We start from the raw sequence: 19,247 nt of genomic DNA on the forward strand, positions 1-19,247 counted from the left end.
AGTCACCTCCCACTCAGACTCTAGCATCAGCCTCCCAACTGGTCCCATTTCCTCCCACTCTCCTTCCTATCTGTCTGGTCGATGCCCTCAGATCAACCGTCCCCAGACTCAAATTAGCCATATTGTTCTGCTACCAGAATGTCTCCCATATTGGAACTGCTAGTCCTAATATTCAAAGTCCCTCACGCTGATTTTCTAATATGCCTTAAACACACTCTTCTTTTCAGCTCCCCCAGTAAGCCCTTTGCTCAGGTAAGCCTGTCTGTTCTCGTCCACTCACGCTGTGTGTTTGTCCCTCCAAACCTTCTCTTATTTCTGCCATTTTTTTCTTCCTGGGACATCCTTGCTGCTCTCCTCTGCCTACCAGACTCTCCTCCTCTTTCAAGGTCTAGTTCACCTCCCTCTTTCTTCCATTCATTCATTTAATCAACTAATTTTTTTTTTGAGCTCTCTTCTGCTCAAGTACCATACTGGGTGCTAGAGATAGCGTGTGGAGAAAACCAGACATGAGCATGGAGCTTACAGGCTCACGTGTGGAGAGTTGATAGACACATGATCATGTCAGTTCACGAGAAAGACTTGTGAAGGAGGAGCCCAGGGCACCATGGACAACTGTGAAAAGGGCACCCAGTTTAGACTGGGAGTCAGGAAATGCCTTTGAGCAACTGACATTTATGTGTAGACCTCAAGGATAAATAGGAGTTGGCAAAGGATGGAAGGAAGGATCTTCTGGAGAGAGGGAAGGGCATGCGCAGAAGCAGGATGTGTGGAGTGTCTTTGCATGACTGGGACAAGGCGTCCCCGCAGGCAGCTGCAGCCCAGCCCGTGCCTTGGCCTAGGGCTTGGGAGACAGTGTGGCCCCAGATAAAGTTGGAGAGGCAGGGGGCCAAACAGTGCAAGGCCTTGTTGGCGGGGTTAGGGATTTGGGATTTCACCTTGAGTGTGTGGAAATTAAACCCACAAGCCATACTATAGCCTACTAAGCTCTGTGTGTTTTGACCTCCCTGCCCATGAGGTCTCTTTCTATACCTCCAAAGCCCTTTTTTCTGTCCTAGTCCTTTAGCACTTATCAGCTAATATTTCATTAGCTTCTTCCCTAATGAAATCACAAGGTCCTTGACTCTGGAATGTTCTGGAATGTTCCTGAATGTTCCTTACACTTTTGTTTACTGTGGAGCCTTAATCATAGCAGGTCCTCATTTAGTAGTTTTTGTTATCTTTCCATTCTAATACACTAGGCTTTATTTTTCTTTTTTTTTGTTAATCATTTCATTTATTTTTATTTTTGGAGGAGGGAGATAATTATGTTAATTTTTTGATTTTTTTTTTGATAGAGGTATGGGGATTGAACCCAGGACCACATGCATGCTAAGCATGCACTCTACCACTGAGCTCTACCCTCCCTCACCCAGCTTCGGTATTTTTGAATGGCTACCAGGTTTGAAAACCTATCCGAAACAGCCTTACAAATAAATATCAATATTGTCCATGTTTTACAGCAGAGTCACAGCACTTATGGCCAAGTCAGGAACCCAGGTGTCTGATGCCAAGCCATGTACTCTTAACCACTAGGATATACTGTCCCTGGGTCATTCATTCATTTAAAGAGATCTATTTCAACTTCATCATTACAGAAGTAACAATGGTACAATAAATACCTATGTAATGCAATATTTAAAAAGAGAGAGAAAGAACATACTGTGAATATCCACTCTTTTGCTATAGAGTTATGCATATTATTTAATATAACTTTTTAATATAAAGTTATTCTTATCCTCAAAAATAATCGGCAATGGTCAAAGCAAACCCTGATGTTTCTGGAAAGAATGAGCACTGCCCCAGTGCTCAGGGCTGCACGTACCAACCCATAAGAGACAACCCCATTCTCTAAGATGGACCATCTAAGAAGTAAACAACAAAACAAACAAAGAAGCAAACAAAACCACAGGGGAACAATTATAAGTTAATGGGAGAAAACTGTAATCCAATCTGAAAGGAGTATTCAGGTTTTCTGGGAATTTAGGAGAAATATTGATGCTATCTATTCTCCTCCTCATATTTGGAACTTTTAATCACTGTAATTGGTGACAATTGCCTCTTCCTCATTTGGCTCAAAAGTCCCTTGTAAACTTAAGTTCTTGGGCCAGTTCATCCATTCATCCAAGTTATGCCAAGTGTCTCTAAGGAACTATGTAAGACACAAAAGAAGAACAAAATGGGCTCCTTCTGCTTAGGGAGGAAATGTGCACAAGGAACTCTAATGCAAAATAAGTGTCAGAGTGCTGTGTCCCTGCAGTGGGCTATTGGAATCACAGAGAGGAGCCTGGAGTGAAAGATGAGTCCGGAGCTGGACTTTGCAGCCAACGCCAGGCTGGCAGCAACCTGAAAGGGCACGGTGAGACTGGGGTGTGGGAGACTGGAGAAAGGAAAATATGGAATCTAGGACCAGAGCAAAGATGGAGGTAAGATCAAGTCAAGCAGGGGAGGCAGACCATGTCAGTTCTACCCTACAGCCCAGCAGGGGCTCCTGGTCCTGGGGGGAACGGGTCGGGTTAGGAGGCAGCCCAGAAGCCCTGGTCTTTTACTGCAGCCCTTCTCTGCCAACCCAGTCTCACTGCTCCCTCTTGGGTGGCTGCCAGTCCTGGCCACCCTTGGCTTAGGCTCAAGAAGGGTGCTTGCTAGGGCAGATGGAAGTGATGACAGAGCTCAAGTGGGCCGGCTTTGGGCCTAATCAGGGTGGGAGGCGAGAGTGATGCTGCAGGGATTGTGTGTAAGGATGCCAAGGAGGAGGTGGGCAGGTCTCAGCTAGCACCAGTTCCGGGCCCATCAGTGACTGCCAGTTCTGTCTCTCCATCCGTGTCGAGAACAGCAATGGCTGTGCTTAAACAGAAAACCAGAAAAACAGCTGAGTTTGTCTGAGATAGCACCTTCCACTCAAGTATCTTCAAATGTCACATAGAAATATCAATAAGGTAACAAGAAGGTGATGCTTTACAAGCCTACGAGAAGCACACATTTGTGTTTATCTAAAAACCCATAAAATGTGGTGGTGAAGCGCAGGAGAGGTCAGAGTTAAATTCTCTGTTTAATTCTGAGAGTTAATCTCTAATATTCTTACTGTTATTATTATTTTTCTTAATATTTCTCTCCTACATGTAAGGTAGGGGGGCCAACAGGGCTGAACATGGGCCCACAGGTCACAGTTGGAAAACATTTTGCCACATCACTTCTGGATGAACTGACAAGCATTTATAGCAGTTTTCCAGAGTGTGGTACAGGATCTACTGCGTCAGAATCACAGGGTGTGGTAGCGTGGTTTATGAAAATGTGCATTCCTGAGCTCCACCCCAGCTCTGTTCTCTGCTTTCCGGTGCTGAGGTCTGGGCGGTCCCATTTTAACCAGTGTTCCAGGTGAGTCTTATGCACACTGAAGTTTAAGAACCGTGCTTAGAGGCTCATGCTGCAGGAGTAGGGAAACTTACTAATATCACAAAGCCATCAGGTCTCATCATCATTAATTTTTAGTGACAGAAAGGGAGCATTTAAGTTAACGTTTTGATAGCACTAAATAGGACACAGTGGCTTACCCTGAAAACCAGAAAACACTCAAAAATGACCTTGTCTAATAAACTGAATTCAGTAAATGAAAGCCAAGTGACTGTAGAAAGACAGGCCCGTATAAGCATTACAGGGACACTCGAGATGAATCATAACCTAAACACTGATGATGATATCTTTCATCCTGAGTCTGCCCTAGTCTCAGCCAAAATCCAAGAGAGAAGAAAAAACTGCCTGAGGGGTGAGGGGTGGGTGTGTCATTTGTTATCTGCCCCGCCACCCCTAGTTACCAAAGGCACTCCACAGAGCAGCTCTCTCTGCTTCTGCCCAATCCTTAGCCTTAGAGGGACAGGAGTGATTAGAAGAAAAGAGGAAGAAGGAGAGTGGGGAGCATATAAGAAAGTCAAGAAGGGAAGAATGAATAGGCAAAGAAAACCCTCAGAGAAGCAACAGCAGGAGTGAAAATCCAAGAGAGAAGCCACAGATGCTGGGACACATGAAGGAAGACACTGGAATAAAGAAAGAAATGAGAAAAGAAAACATAGAAGAGAAAATAGAGGGATTTATAGCATAAGGTATAAAGCCAAATAAATCCACTGTCAATCCACCAAGAAAACAAGAAATCCTAAATCTATATGCACCAAAGAACAGAACTGCAAAATATGTGAAGCAAAAACTGATAGAATTGAAAGGAAAAATAGATAAATTCCTAAAATAAAGAACAGGCATAGATACTCATTCTTACCACTCTTTTTCAATACAGTGCTGGAATTTCTTGTCAGCACAATAAGGAAACACAAGGAAATAAATGGCATACAAATTGGAAAGGAAGAAATGAACTGTCTGTATTTGCAGATGACATGATTGTCTACATAGGAAATCTCAAGGAACCTACAAAAAACAAAAACCTCTCAGAATTAATAACAGTTCAGCAGGGCTGCAAGATACAAGATAAACATACAAAAAGCAATTACATATATATATAGACAATAAACAGATGCGCACCAAAATATAAAATGCAATACTATTTGTAATCACTCAAACAATTTAAATACTTAGGTATAAATCTAACAAAACCTGCACATGGCTTATGTGCTAAAAACAACACAATGCCAATGAAAGAAATCAAAGAAGATTAAATAAATGAAGAGACATACCATATTCATGAATTGGAAGACAACATAGTAAATACATCAGTTGATAAATACATTTAAAGATTCAGTGAAATTTCTATCAAAATCCTAGTAAAACTTTCTGTAATAATGGACAAGATTATTCTCAAGTTCAGATGGAAGTAAAAGGAACTAGACTAGCTAAAGCAATTTCAAAAAAGAAGAATTGTGTGGGAAGAAGTAGTCTACCTACCATCAGGATTGATGATATAGCTATTATAATCAAGACTGTGTGGTACTGATAGAGGGACAGAATCGAGAAAGCAGAAACAGACCCACATAATAATGTCAACTGATCTTTGACAAAGATGTAAAATCAACTCAGTGGAGGAGAGATGGACCTTTCAATAAATGGTGCTGGAACAGTTGGACAACCTTTGGTTAAAAAACAAAATAGGAGGTGGGAAGGGACAGACTGGGAGTTCAAAATTTGTAAATACTGACAGGCATATGCAGAATAGATAAACAAGATTATACTGTATAGCACAGGGAAATATATACAAGATCTTGTGGTAGTTCGCAGAGAAAAAAATGTGACAATGAATATATGTATGTTCATGTATAACTGAAAAATTGTGCTCTACACTGGAATTTGACACAACATTGTAATATGACTATAACTCGATAAAAAAAGTTAAAAAAAATAAATAAAGTAGACTCAAAAAACTACCCCAAAAACCCAAAACAAAACAAAAAAACCTACAACCCTCAAAGTAGATTATTAACTTAAATGTAAAATTAAAACAATAAAACTTTTAGGAAAAAAATTAGAAGAAAATTTCAGGATACAAGGTTAGGCAAAGTGTTCTTAGACTTAACACCAAAAGCACAATCCATAAATGGAAAAATGGTTTTATATGACTTCATCAAAATTAAAAACTTTTGTGTTCTGTGAAAGAACCTATTAGAAGGATGAAGAGATAAGCTACAGGGTGGGAGAAAATAGTTGTAAACCACATATCCAACAAAGGACTAATGTTTAAAGAGCTCTCAAAACTCAACAATCAAAAAACAATCCATTTGGAAAATACAAAAGACATGGAAGAGAACTTACACATGGTAAATGAGTACACAAAAAAATGTTCAGCATCATTAGCCATTAGGGAAATGCATTAAAACTGTAGTGAGATAGCACCACACATCTATTAGAATGACTAAAATGAAAAATAGTGGCAACACCGAATACTGGCAAAGATGTGGAAGAACTAGATCACTCACCATTACACTGCCGGTGGGAAAGCAAAGTGGTACATCCACTCAGGAAAACAACCAGCTGTTTCTTTAAAAATTAAACATGCAATTACCATAGAACCCAGCAATTGCACTTCTGAGCATTTATCCTAAAGAAATTAAGACTAATCTTCACACAAAAACCTGTACACAAATGTTTATAGTGCCTTTATTCATAATAGCCCAAAACTTGAAACAGCCCAGATGTCCTTCAATGGATGAAGCTGTGGTACCTCCATACCGTGGAAATACTACTCAGTAATACAAAAGAATGACCTACTGATACACACAAGAACCTGGATGGATCTCCAGAGAAATATGATGAGTGAAAAAAGCCAACCCCCAAAGGTTACATACTATATGATTCAACTTACACAACAGTCTTGAAATGAAAAGATAATAGAAATGAAGAACAGATTAGTGATTGCCAAGGGCTGGGGCAGGGATGAGGGTGGAAGAAGTGGATGTGACTCTAAAAGGACAACATGAGGGGTCCTTGTGGTTATGGAAATGTTCTGTATCTTTACTATAGCAATGCCAATATCCAGTTTGTGGTACTGTGTTATAGTTTTGCAAGATGTTACTTTGGGTAACATCTGGGTAAAATGTACAAGGAATCACTTACAACCACATGTTAATCTACAATCATCTTTTTTAAAAACTTTAACTAGAGAAAGGCAATATAAATATTTCATGATCTCTCTGGTAGCTTCTCCACTCTATTTCTGTTTTAAGCCTCAGTTCAGCCATATGGCGGGAATTAGATCTCAAGCAGTTGAGGGTCACCTTACTTCCTTATATTCTAAGTTTCAAGGAGCTTAACACAATGTCAACCTTGTGCTTGGTGTCAGCGTCTATGCTGATGTCCACCCAGAGTAGCTTTCAGCCATCTGTCCACCTGACCCTGCTGCATCCTCCTCACCTTTGGGGCTATGGTTCCACTCCAGGTTCTCCACTAGTTCTTCCTCTCAATTGGCTGCAGGAAAACTTCAGAGTCCATCTCGGGTCTTTTTACCAGGTACACCCAACAGACATTCCTACTCCTCAAGTCCAGTGGATGAAGGGACTTGAGGTGTCTGCTTGGGTCTTGGGAACACAGGTCTCCTTTATTCTAAGGTCCCTCAGCCTCTCTAGCATCCCTTGTGTCCATCCTCATCAGACTCCAGGTTCGTTTGGTGGCTGAGGATGGGCTCCAGGCCCCTTGTTAGCTATCTGTGGGTATCTGAGTACTCTTTGCTTCCTTTCTGATTCTTCTCTCTCCCAATTCAAATTTTACCTACCCTGAGGACAGAGTAGGGTGTGTGACAATGGATGGAGTCTTTCAGATCTTATACTTTAGTCTGGTCCTCACATTTTCTCTCTTTGGTTCTCAGAATTCTGCTGAATCATCCTTCTCTTGAGGGGATAAGCATAGAATCCCAACACTGCTGCTTGAATTGGTCACAGGGTAACAGGAAGTATGGAGGAAGGTCCTCTTGTCAACATGCCAAAATAACATCCCTGGTATTTGCTACCATCTTCCTGCCCTTGACTCACTCACTCTTCTACCCTTGTCTTTCCCTTCAGCTTGTGGCCCAGGTTCTGGAACATAAAGATATAGGCTTTGTGTTGGTGGATGCCAAGAAAGAAGCCAAACTTGCTAAGAAACTGGGTAAGTGTGATTTTTTGGAAATATATCACAAAGAAACAAATGTGTCTTGCCAAAAAAAAAAAAAAAGGAAAAACCAGTCATTTTTTCTTGCATGATGACTGGACTATTTTTAAATAAATATAAAATGATCCTGCATACCTTAATCCTGAGTCGGGGAAGAGTTTCACAAAAGTAAATATCAGCCTGAATTGAATGATTTCACATTCATCCCCTAATATATCATCGTATCAGGCAGGATACAAGGAAGAGGGTTTCTTCCTGAAGAACTGGACACTAAAGAGTCAAATCTTTATTTCCAGCTCCTAGAGCAGGTTGAAAACTAGCTTCTCTATCTCAGTGCCATGGTGATATCTCTGAGGGAGATCAAATGTCTTCCTCCATCACCTACGATTTCCTTCCCTCTTGGCTGAAGCAGCCAGCGAAGGATATCATTAATAGTAGTGACTCCACCCAGTGGTTTCTAAATTTAAGACTAAACCCCAGCTGGGCATTGTCACCAAGGATGAGAGGGAGGATTCAGATGAGGTATGGTTAAGTGACTACCCAATACAAGTTGTAATCTCGTGTGTCAATATGTCATGTTCAAACACAAGTGCCCTTTAAGATTCTTGTACCTCGAATCCCCAGGAGAGAGAATATAGGTAACTCCTCTGGTTTTCAAACACTCCTACACCTGCACTGCCCATTTCACTTTTTCTGCATCACCAGTGAAGAATGGCTGTTGAAAGATAGCAGGGGGTTATAAAACAAGACCTTTGAAGAAAGGTTAATTGGATTTGGAGTAGTAAGCACAGGATAAAAAAGACCAGTGGTCATCCAATAAATACCTTTAGGTACATGAAATTTCATTATCTTAGACTATTTCAAACATATGTTTTCTTTTTTTTCCCATTATCTTAAAGTTGAATTACATATACTAGTTACTACCTTTCCATGAATGATATTCAGATGAAAGTTTTGAATTATTTTGCTATAGAATATCTCTCAGACATTTATTTCTTTTTTTAAAAAAAATTTATTGAAGTGTAGTTGATTTACAATGTTAGTTTCAGGTGCACAGCAAAGTGATTCAGTTACACATATACATACATATATATTTTCTTTTCAGATTCTTTTCCACTATATATTATTACAAGAAATCGAATATAGTTCCCTGTGTTACACAGTAGGTCCTGGTTGTGTATCTATTTTATGTATAGTAATGTGTGTCTGTTAATCCCCAACCCCTAATTTATCCCTCCCCGCCCTTTCCCCTTTAGTAACTATAGTTTGTTTCCTATGTCCATGAGTCTGGTTTTGGTTTGTAAATAGAATTTGTATCATTTTTTCCCCAAACAACTGTTTTCTATTTTATTTTCTAGACTAGCTTTTTTAAAATATTTCAATTGTAGGAGACAGGATTTAGGTTACACACAAGAAAAAACTCATGACTATAAAATGATAATGAATTATTATTGTTTAAAAGCTTCTGGTCTTTTATCAGTTAGTATGTTTCTACTGATGTGTGTGTGTCAATGTAAACAACATATTTATTACATTAAAGATTATGGGTATATCCGATAATGAATTATTGTAAGAAAGTCTGGGGTAGCTCTTTCCCTGGAGACAAATTAAGAAACCATTTTTTTCCCCGTGAGCAGACGAACAAAGTATGTTCAACTCTTTCCTTCATCCAAAGCAAGTTAATGAGTTCTGTCCAGTAGCCTCTTGATTCCCTAGTCTTCTCCCTTCCCACTGTCTTGATGAAAAGTTGAATTGGGAGAATTTCCAGTAAATTTATTTAGAGGAAAATGCTAATGTCCCAGCAATCTAAAAATTTATACAGGACAAGCTGGACAAATATGCGTATGAATGGACTGCTGGATATTCTCAGTGGACGGTGTGATGAGGCTTTAAAGGTCTAAATGAACCTTTATCTGAGCTCAGCCTGGAGGAAACTGGGCAGGTTCTTTCCGACCTTTCCATCCTCAGAGCAGACAGGACAGTTGTGTTTTGTGAGCCTCCTCCTTGATCTCCATCCCCATTTCCATTTGCCTTATTTTGGTCTCTGAGCTAGTGCAACAGCTTCCTAACCGATTTCACTCAGAGCCACATCCACTGGCCGAGGATCCCTCCAGCACCCTCTGTGATCAGTCACTGCCGGCTTCTGGGACACCTGGCACGTTGCTCCTTTAGATTCACAAACGGTGCTCCGTGGCGTGCCAGAGAGTCTTCACAGGTGCCCTGGGTCACGGCGGGTACGGGGCCAGCCTCCCTTTCCCCAGAGGTCCTGCAGAAGAGTTCATTTGGAGAAAGCATCCTCCAGCTAATAGAGGTTTGACAACAATTAATCTAAGGAATTAAGAATGCCATGCTGTTGGACTAAATGCCAGCCTCAGCTAATTTAGCATTCCTGGGGGGAAATGCCACTCTCAGGAAAGCATTTGTGAAAATAGAGCTGAGAGGAGGTCCATAATGGCAAGAGAGATTGGAGTGGCCTTCTTTGGAAAAGTGGGTTGTAAGCCGAGACCTAAAGGAGTTGAAAGATGAGGGGTGGGGTGGAGGGCACTACAGGCCCAAGGAGAGCATCTGTGCAGAGAATCATGCACTGTGACTTCTCCTTTATGCCCCCTTTCACATCAGCTCTTGGGCAAAAAGCCCAGGGATTGCACTGGGACCAGGAATGCAGTTCTCAAGGGAGCGCAGGTCCACGCAAGGGGGGCTGTAAAGGACAGAGCTGGCAGTAGGTTGTGGAGGGTTGAATGCCAGGCTAAGGAGCTGGTGGGCAGTAGGCACGAGAACTTTTTGATAAGGAGAAAGGGGTCCGCAGTGTATTTGGAAAATTAAAGCCGTGGTGAAGTGGAGAATAGATCTTTCTTTTAAGTTAACATCCAGATGGCATTGCTGGTTATTGACTGTTTCAGTTTGAGTTCCCACTCTGGGAGCCGTTCAGAGGTGTGGTTTCAAGGGAACTGACCCTAGGGTTAACGCTAGTTCCACTGATCCTGCCCCACTGTCACCCAGGGACCCCAAGCCAGACCCTGGCTAATGGGATGGCTCTACCTACCTCAGGATGACTTTACTTTGGGAAATCTGTGTTTCTTGTAGGTTTTAATGAAGAAGGAAGCCTGTATGTCCTTAAGGGTGATCGCACCATTGAGTTTGACGGCGAGTTTGCAGCTGATGTCTTGGTGGAGTTTCTGTTGGATGTAAGTATTTATGCACAGTGGCCCCGCATGGGTTCAAATGCAGGGGAAAGTAAACCCTAAAGCAAGAGCAGAGAAAGCGGATACCCTGACCTGGTCTAAGAACGGTTTCTCAAGCGTCATGAAAACATAAAGAATGCCTACATCACAGCGATGTTTACATCTACTGGGAAGCTGGCCCTCAAGTGACCTCAGAAACTGTTTTATTAGAGACCAGAGCAGATTAAGGCTGTGTAGTAGTGACGTTAATTCTCTTAACAATTACACACACACATCCCCTGAATCCCCTGGGCTTTGTTTCAGGGCTTCTGAAGAGGAGTGTGGGAAAGAGAGGGGGATGATCATGGGACGATGGAGCAGGGTGAGGAGGACCCATCTGCTGAGTTACCCTCAGAGCAGAATAAAAAGAGGCAGGGCCAGTGAGCGCCCCAACATCACACTCCTCTCAGCCACGGAGGTGCAACACCCTTAGATCCATGTGCTCAGGCAAACAGAGGAATAAACATTACAAAGATGTTTTATCCATAGGTAAACTCACGCTTTCAATAACAGTGGCAAAGTCAGGTTCTTTTGAATACAGATGCCTGTACAATAAAGAACAACCATTCTGGTGATGCCTTATCTAACCAGCTAGTACATAGTGGCCCATTGCCTTTTCCCCACTGCCTCAAAAACCCAGAGAGGGTCAGAAGTAAGTTGAAGGTCACCTTCTACAAAAAAGTGCCCATCACCTCTGCTTGGCACTCTCTTTGACCCATACCTACAAGCGCTCAAAAAGTCAGAACAACTCTGGGCCCACGTGGCCCTGCCCCGGCTCTGTCAGCTGGGAGGGGGCTTTGGGATGCAAGTAACAGAAACCAGCTTCAGCCTCCTTAAACAGTAGGCAACGTGATTGGCCCACACAAATGGAAGGTGATGCCCAGGATGAGGGCAGATTTTAGGCTTGTTCAAGTCAGGGCTCTAGCTCCAAGTTTCTCCATAAATCACAGGTAATGCTCTTTTCAGTGTGTTGGCTTTGTCCTCAAGCTGACTGTTCTCAAGTCGGTTATAACCAACTTATAAGCTAGCCAGCAACAGAAGCTGATACATCACATATCTTCATTCATATCCAATGAGAGGGGGGAAGAATCTGGCCTCACACTGCTCTCATAAAAGGGAAGTAGAACTTCCTCAAGGCCTTCAGCTGATCTGCCCTGGAGATCTGTTGGCCAGAGCTGGGTTGCATGGCTTTCCTGAATCAGTAACTGACAAGAGAAGTAGAATTGCCTCCAGGCCAATCAGCCTACCCCTGGAGGTAAGGTCAGTTCCTCAGAAAGCATGTCTGCTGTGCTCACGAAGGGGGAGGCGGGATGGATACTGAGACACCAGCAGAATGTTGACAGTTTCTCTCCGGAGCACTCTACTCAGATGCTGGATTTCCCCACTGGAGAGGAAACACTTCTCTTATTTGAACATCTTTTGTGTTCCAGCTAATTGAAGATCCAGTGGAGATCATCAACAGCAAACTGGAAGTCCAAGCCTTTGAGCGCATTGAGGACCAGATCAAACTCATTGGCTATTTCAAGAGTGGGGACTCAGAATGTAAGCTGTCTGTCAACCCCAGCCTGTCTGTCTAAAGGCTATTTTCCCAGCAAGTTGTGTTGGGTCATCCAGATAGAGGCTGCATCATGGGCATTATTTTGTGCTGGGTGGAATAGAGGGAGAATCTTCCTTGCACCCCATGCAATGGGACATGTGCAGATATTATTGCAAACCAGGCAGAGGTACTGAAAGAACATTAAGGTTGGGCCACGTTCTCTGGCCTTGAAGGGGAGTGTGTGACACAAGGGAGAAGAGCCCTTCCTCCACTTTTTCCACCTGCCCATCAACCCGAGGAATTCTCTCCCTAAATGGGGCAAAGAGCAGGCTGTCTCCCCGACATTGGCAGCTCCTGTGGTCAGCAGATGGAGAGCTTCTGAATCACTTGGACAGCATTAGAGGAAAACTGGGGTAGGGATGGATGGGCTTGGCAGCTGCAGCACAGTGTGGAAAACTGCTGGCCAGCGCCCCCTGACCACCAAGGCTGCTGCCACAGCACAGCCGCACCCTTGGATACATTCCCTTTAGAAGCTTTGCAGCCAGGGCTGGGGTGGGTGGAGGAACGTATCAGAGCATCGCCACCACCCACGCAGGCGTCACTGGGGTAGTGAGTGGGAGTCAGGAAGGGAAGGAACCAGGAAGGCCAACTGCTTGAGTACATTTTTTAGAATTGTTTTGGCAGCATAGGCCCCAGAAATTAAGCCTTTTTCTGGTGTCTCAGCCTTGGAGAGAGGAAAAGCGTTAGGAGTGGGCGTAGAGATGAAAGAGAATCTGGGAGCATTAGTACGGGGGTGGGGGGGGTGCAAAGAAGGGCTTCTTATGACTATTTCTGGAAAATCCAAAATATTTTGAATTATTTGTGAAGCTGTGTCTGTACCCCATCTGCCAACTGGTATCCTTAATCACCTCATTAACCACCCACCTCTTTTCTCTCTCCCACAACCCAACTTAACTGTCTTCATGTTTGCTACATAAAAGCCTCTATTCACCCTCCTTAAGGGTGTGTTGGGGGAAGGCGGCTAGGCTGGCCCGGAGTTCCACCCAGTTCTTAAAGTCTTTAAGTGAATTATTTCAATTTTTACATCTTTATACAGATGCTGACTGCTCTGGGGCACTGCTCCTGCCCCCTTCTACTTTCTTCTCTTCATTTCATTTCCTTCTCTTTCCCTCTATCCTTTTCTCTTCCCCACCCACCCTGCCAATTCTTTTTTTTTTATTGAAATTATAGTTGGTTTACAATGTTGTGTTAATTTCTAGTGTACAGTATAGTGATTCAGTTATACTTTATATATATATGTATATATATACATATGTATATTCTTTTTCATTATAGGCTATTACAAGATATTGAATATGGTTCCCTGTGCTGTACAGTATGAATTTGTTATATACCTATTTTATATATACTAGTTAGTATCTGCAAATCCCACACTCCCAGTTTATCCCTCCACTGCCCCCTCTTCCTCCACTGGTAACCACAATTTTGTTTTCTATGTCTGTGAATCTGTTTCTGTTTCATAAATAAATTCATTTGTGTAATTTTTTTAGATTCCACATATAAGTGATATCATGTGGTATTTTTCTTTCTCTTTCTGGCTTACTTCATTTAGTATTACAATCTCCATGTCCAACCATGTTGCTGCTAATGGTATAATTTTATTCTGTTTTATAGCTAAGTAGTATTCCATTGTGTAAATATACCACATCTTCTTTATCTGGCCTTCTGTCAATGGACATTTAGGTTCCTTCCTTGTCTTGGCTATTGTATATAGTGCTGCTATGAACATTGGGGTGCATGTGTCTTTTCAAATTAGAGTTTCCACTGGATATATGCCCAGGAGTCACTCCACCAACTCTTTCCATCCATTTCTATCCTTCTGTTTCTCTTCCTCTATTAAGCTCAGGATAGCAGATAAGGAAGGAGACAAGACCAAGACCAGGATAAAAAGCACATCTTCCAGTTTCTATCTTCCCCAACCCTAAACTAATGACAATAATAGCTCCATTTAACTAACATATATCATAGGCCAGGGCCCACGCTGGCAGATTCTACAGATGCCTTAGTTTCATTCTCATCACTAGCCTATAAGGCGGTTACCATTATTATCAGGATTTTAATGATGAGGACATGAAGGAACAGGAAGGTTGAAGAAACTCATCCAGTATCACACAGCTAGTAAATAAATGGTAGAGCAAAGATTTAAACCCCAAGTCTGACTTTAGAGCTCAGACATTTAACCCCTGGGCTGTGCTCTCAAGACTTCACAGCTCTTACAGTAATCAACACAACATGGTATTGGTACAAAAACAGACATATAGACCAATGGAACAGAATAGAGAACCCAGAAATGAACCCACAAACTTTTGGTCAACTGATCTTCGACAAAGGAGGTAAGAATGTACAATGGAATAAAGACAGTCTTTTCAGCAAATGGTGTTGGGAAAACTGGACAGCAGCATGTAAAGCAATAAAGCTAGAACACTCCCTTACACCATACACAAAAATAAACTCAAAATGGATTAAAGACTTAAACATAAGACAAAATACAATAAACCTCCTAGACGAAAATATAGGCAAAACATTATCTGACATAGATCTCAAAAATGTTCTCCTAGAACAGTCTACTCAAGCAATAGAAATAAAAGCAAGAATAAACAAATGAGCTCTAATGAAACTTACAAGCTTCTGCACAGCAAAGGAAACCATAAGTAAAACAAAAAGACAACCTACGGAATGGGAGAAAATTTTTGCAAATGAAACCAACAAAGGCTTGATCTCCAAAATATATAAGCAGCTCATATGACTTAATGAGAAAAAAACAAACAACCCAATCCAAAAATGGTCAGAAGACTTAAACAAACAATTCTCCAAGGAAGACATACAAATGATCAATACACACATGAAAAAATGCTCAGTATCACTAATTACCAGAGAAATGCAAATCAAAACTACAATGAGGTAGTCAGAATGGCCATCATTCAAAAATCCACAAGTGACAAATGCTGGAGAGGCTGTGGAGAAAAGGGAACCCTTCTACACTGCTGGTGGGAATGCAGTTTGGTGCAGCCACTGTGGAAAACAGTATGGAGATTCCTCAAAAGACTAGGAATATACTTACTGTATGAATCCCGCTCCTGAGCATATATCCAGAAGGAACCCTACTTCAGAATGACACCTGCACCCCAATGTTCATAGCAGCACTATTTACAATAGCCAAGACATGGAAACAGCCTAAATGTCCATCAACAGGTGACTGTATAAAGACGAAGTGGTATATTTATACAATGGAATACTATTCAGCCATAAATAAAAACTGACAACAGAACACCATTTGCAGCAACATGGATGCTCCTAGAGAATGTCATTCTAAGTGAAGTAAGCCAGAAAGAGAAAGGAAAATACCATATGAGATCGCTCATATATGGAATCTAAACAAACAAACAAAGCATAAATACAAAACAGAAATAGACTCATAGACATAGAATACAAACTTGTAGTTGCCAAGGGGGCAGGGAGTGGGAAGGGATAGACTGGGATTTCAAAATTGTAGAATAGATAAACAAGATTATACTGTATAGCACAGAGAAATATATACAAGATCTTATGGTAGCTCACAGAGTAAAAAATGTGACAATGTATAACTGAAAAATTGTGCTCTACACTGGAATTTGACACAACATTGTAAAATGATTATAAATCAATAAAAAATGTTAAAAAAAGAAAAGACTTCACAGCTCTGTCAAGTCATGACACACATGAAATGTGACCATGCTTGTATAGCATGTGGGGCAAACTGGAAGAGATTTATTAGGGTTTAGCAAAAAAACCCACTTAAAAACTTTCTTAATAGAATGATAATAATATACAAAATAATAGGAAAGGCATCAAATATTACATCGTATAAAACTTCCAAGTAAAATATTTGTAGATTTTGAACGATTTGTAGATTTTATCTTGTGCTTGCTCCTAAGAACGTAGCCTTTGGTATTAGGTTTTATGCTTGAAATAGCAACAGGCCGTTCCTGATCAAGGTTTTAAATGATCTCTTCAAATTCTTGATCGTCACCCTTGACAAGAGTCTCGGCTTGCACGTGTGGATGGGGGTCAATGGCAGGACGACATGCTTTGCTTTTTCTTTCATTGATGAACAGCCTTTTCTCGCCATTGAACAGCATTAGATAATCTAATCTCCAAATTGTCCTTCAAGGATGTGAACATATTTTCTCTAACAGCTATTACTTTCCTTTTCATTAACAAATATAATGTTAATATTTCTTATGATAATTTGAATTGATTTCAAATCCAACTGAGCTTTTTCATATTATCTATTTCAAAATAATAATGAAACATTTCCTCAGGAATAGGCAAATATCACTCTACTGATCTGACAAATTTCTCTTAAGATTTTTTTTAAACATTTTTCGTGGGGGTAATCAAGTGTATATACATTTATATATGTTTGCGGCATGGTACAATTTCTTATTTTGATGCTTCCACACAAACAAGACATTAAGGCTGAGGAGAAGAAAAATTATCAATGCAGAGAAATCCAAACTCGAGATCATACTCATTACATTGCCTAATTAGTAACAAATGTTTTTGGACTATTTTGGTGAATATGATGACTTTCCAGTAAGTCCATTAGTTTGGTGAAATAAAATAATTTTAAACATAATAACTAGTTAAACAAAAATATTTTAGAAAGTGATAAGCTTTTATGGTTTCAGAAGTTGACTTTTTAAATAATGTCCTTTACCTGCATTTTAAGACTTGGATAAATATCAAAAATTAAGCATAGAGTAAGCATTTAAATGTTCAATTTTATTTACTTCAATATTAAAATTATGGAAAACTGACAGAATATAAATATTACTTCCACTCACGTATGATCAAAAATATTTTGAAAATTTGGCTTTCTGAAGCCATAAAAGCCTATAGTCCCCTTTAATGAATCAATTTAATAAAATTATGTCCAATTATTATTTTTGAAAGAAATATTTTTTAATTTATATAAAAACCAATAATACATTATGATAATCCATTAATCAGATTGGTTAATTGTTAATATCTATAGGCGTTAGAAAAAAGAAGGATGGAAGGTAGAAAGAAAGAAAAGTAGGAAGGAAGAGATAAATTGAGTAACTCAGAAAATTAAGAAAATCAGTTTTGTGCTCTTTAAGCATATCTAATACTAGATGTTGCTAATAATAGTGATAATAATGATTATGAACATAATAAGCAGGTAGCAATCATCCATTCCATTGATGTTAGTAGAAAATACAAACATAAGAGTAAATTAAATCCAGGGGAAAAACTAAATTATTTTGAGCCTCAAAAACCATTGATGACAAACAAACTTGGACCAAAGTAACGTCACATCAATTGAGGAGAGTCAGTGGGGAAGCCAGGGAGGTAGCCTCTCTCTAGCTGTGACGCTTGCTGAAGTCTTAGGCACAAAATAATGGTTATGGAATACAGAACATTTCTAGAGGGAGTCATTGCTTTCAAACATAATATTAACTACTGTAATACTGTGTAATGAAAAAGAATATGTATGTATAACTGAATCACTAGGCTGGACACCAGAAACTAACACAACGTTGTAAATCAATTATACTTCAATTTTTTAAAAAAGAGTTCTTTGGAGTGATTCAATGCCAGTCAATTCAAATTCCTTGGGAGAAACTGTGGGTTTAAATAGTATCAAATAATTGTCTATCTAAATAATGTCTAACTAATTAAATATCCAATCAGGATTGACTGGCTTCCCACTCTCTTGTGTCTTGAAAATGTCTCTCCCATTTTATCTTTTTCCTCTTAGATTACAAGGCTTTTGAAGAGGCAGCTGAACACTTCCAGCCTTACATCAAATTTTTTGCTACCTTCGACAAAGGCGTAAGTACCTACAAAACCCCAATTTAAACACTTTAAAGTCTGAACTTTCACCACTTTTTCTTTTCTTTTAGTGACATTAACCATCCTCCATCCCCTAACACTTTCTCCAGAAGTGTTAGAAATATGGCAGTAAATTATCATTGGATAAGAGATGGGCACAAAGATGATTAATTCAGAGGATGTAAGGGAATTTCTGAAAACATCCCATAAAGAGAGGTGAACCACTCTTCATCACCTTCGGCATTAAGAATGAGAAATGTGTCAGCCCAGAGAGTGCTGGGACGCTGGCCACTGCTTCCTTTCTGTTTAGGGCCATCCTCTCCCTTCCTGGGGTTGTCTACTCCACCCTCCCAGTCCCCTATCCCACCCCCACCCACCTGACCCCGAGCTACTGGGTTAGGATGGGGGATGGCGTGGGGAGGAGCACTGACCATCGGAAGCCCTGGTGCTTCAGAAAGTTACCTACATCCTCAGGAGATGTCACTGAGGTACTTGTCTATAATTCAGTGGATCTACACTTTCTGGATGTGCAAGTGCTCCTATAAGCCAAAGGACAGCTAGAGGGACCATGGATCAATGAGTAATTTATTTGGGGTCTACTTTGGTCAGAGTACTCTGCTCTGGCTCCAGTTACTACCAAAATGGCTATTTATTGAGTGTTTTCTGGGCGTTGGGTGCAATTTGATATATTACATCTATACTGTTTCTTATCCTTTAAACAACTCTGAAACAACTCTGAAAAGTGAAAACAACAAAAACAACAACAAAAAAAAACCATTTCCCAGATGATAAAGATTTGGAAAGGTTAAGTAACATCCAAGGTGTCTAGTGAATTAATAGTCGTGTTGCGATTACAGTTTAGGACAATCTGTACCCAAAACCCATCCCCGTTCTTCTGCACTTCACAAACTCTACCTGCCTTTGAGATTCAGGGTGCGCACCCACACTCACATCCACACAACACTCACTCATATGCA

The 19,247-nt window shown here is 40.6% G+C and overlaps 1 protein-coding gene across 1 annotated transcript in view; it reads left to right on the forward strand.

Annotated features, from left to right (window-relative positions):
* CASQ2 (calsequestrin 2) overlaps window positions 1–19,247 on the forward strand; it is a 63,405-nt gene that overhangs the window by 19,111 nt on the left and 25,047 nt on the right. The window contains exons 3-6 of the mRNA XM_006213700.4: window positions 7,527–7,611; window positions 10,699–10,799; window positions 12,266–12,377; window positions 18,197–18,270. Coding sequence (XP_006213762.1) covers window positions 7,527–7,611; window positions 10,699–10,799; window positions 12,266–12,377; window positions 18,197–18,270 — 372 coding nt within the window. The remainder of the gene's footprint in view (window positions 1–7,526; window positions 7,612–10,698; window positions 10,800–12,265; window positions 12,378–18,196; window positions 18,271–19,247) is intronic.

The sequence above is a fragment of the Vicugna pacos genome, chromosome 9 (genome assembly GCF_048564905.1).
Source record: "Vicugna pacos chromosome 9, VicPac4, whole genome shotgun sequence".
Lineage (NCBI taxonomy): Eukaryota > Metazoa > Chordata > Mammalia > Artiodactyla > Camelidae > Vicugna > Vicugna pacos.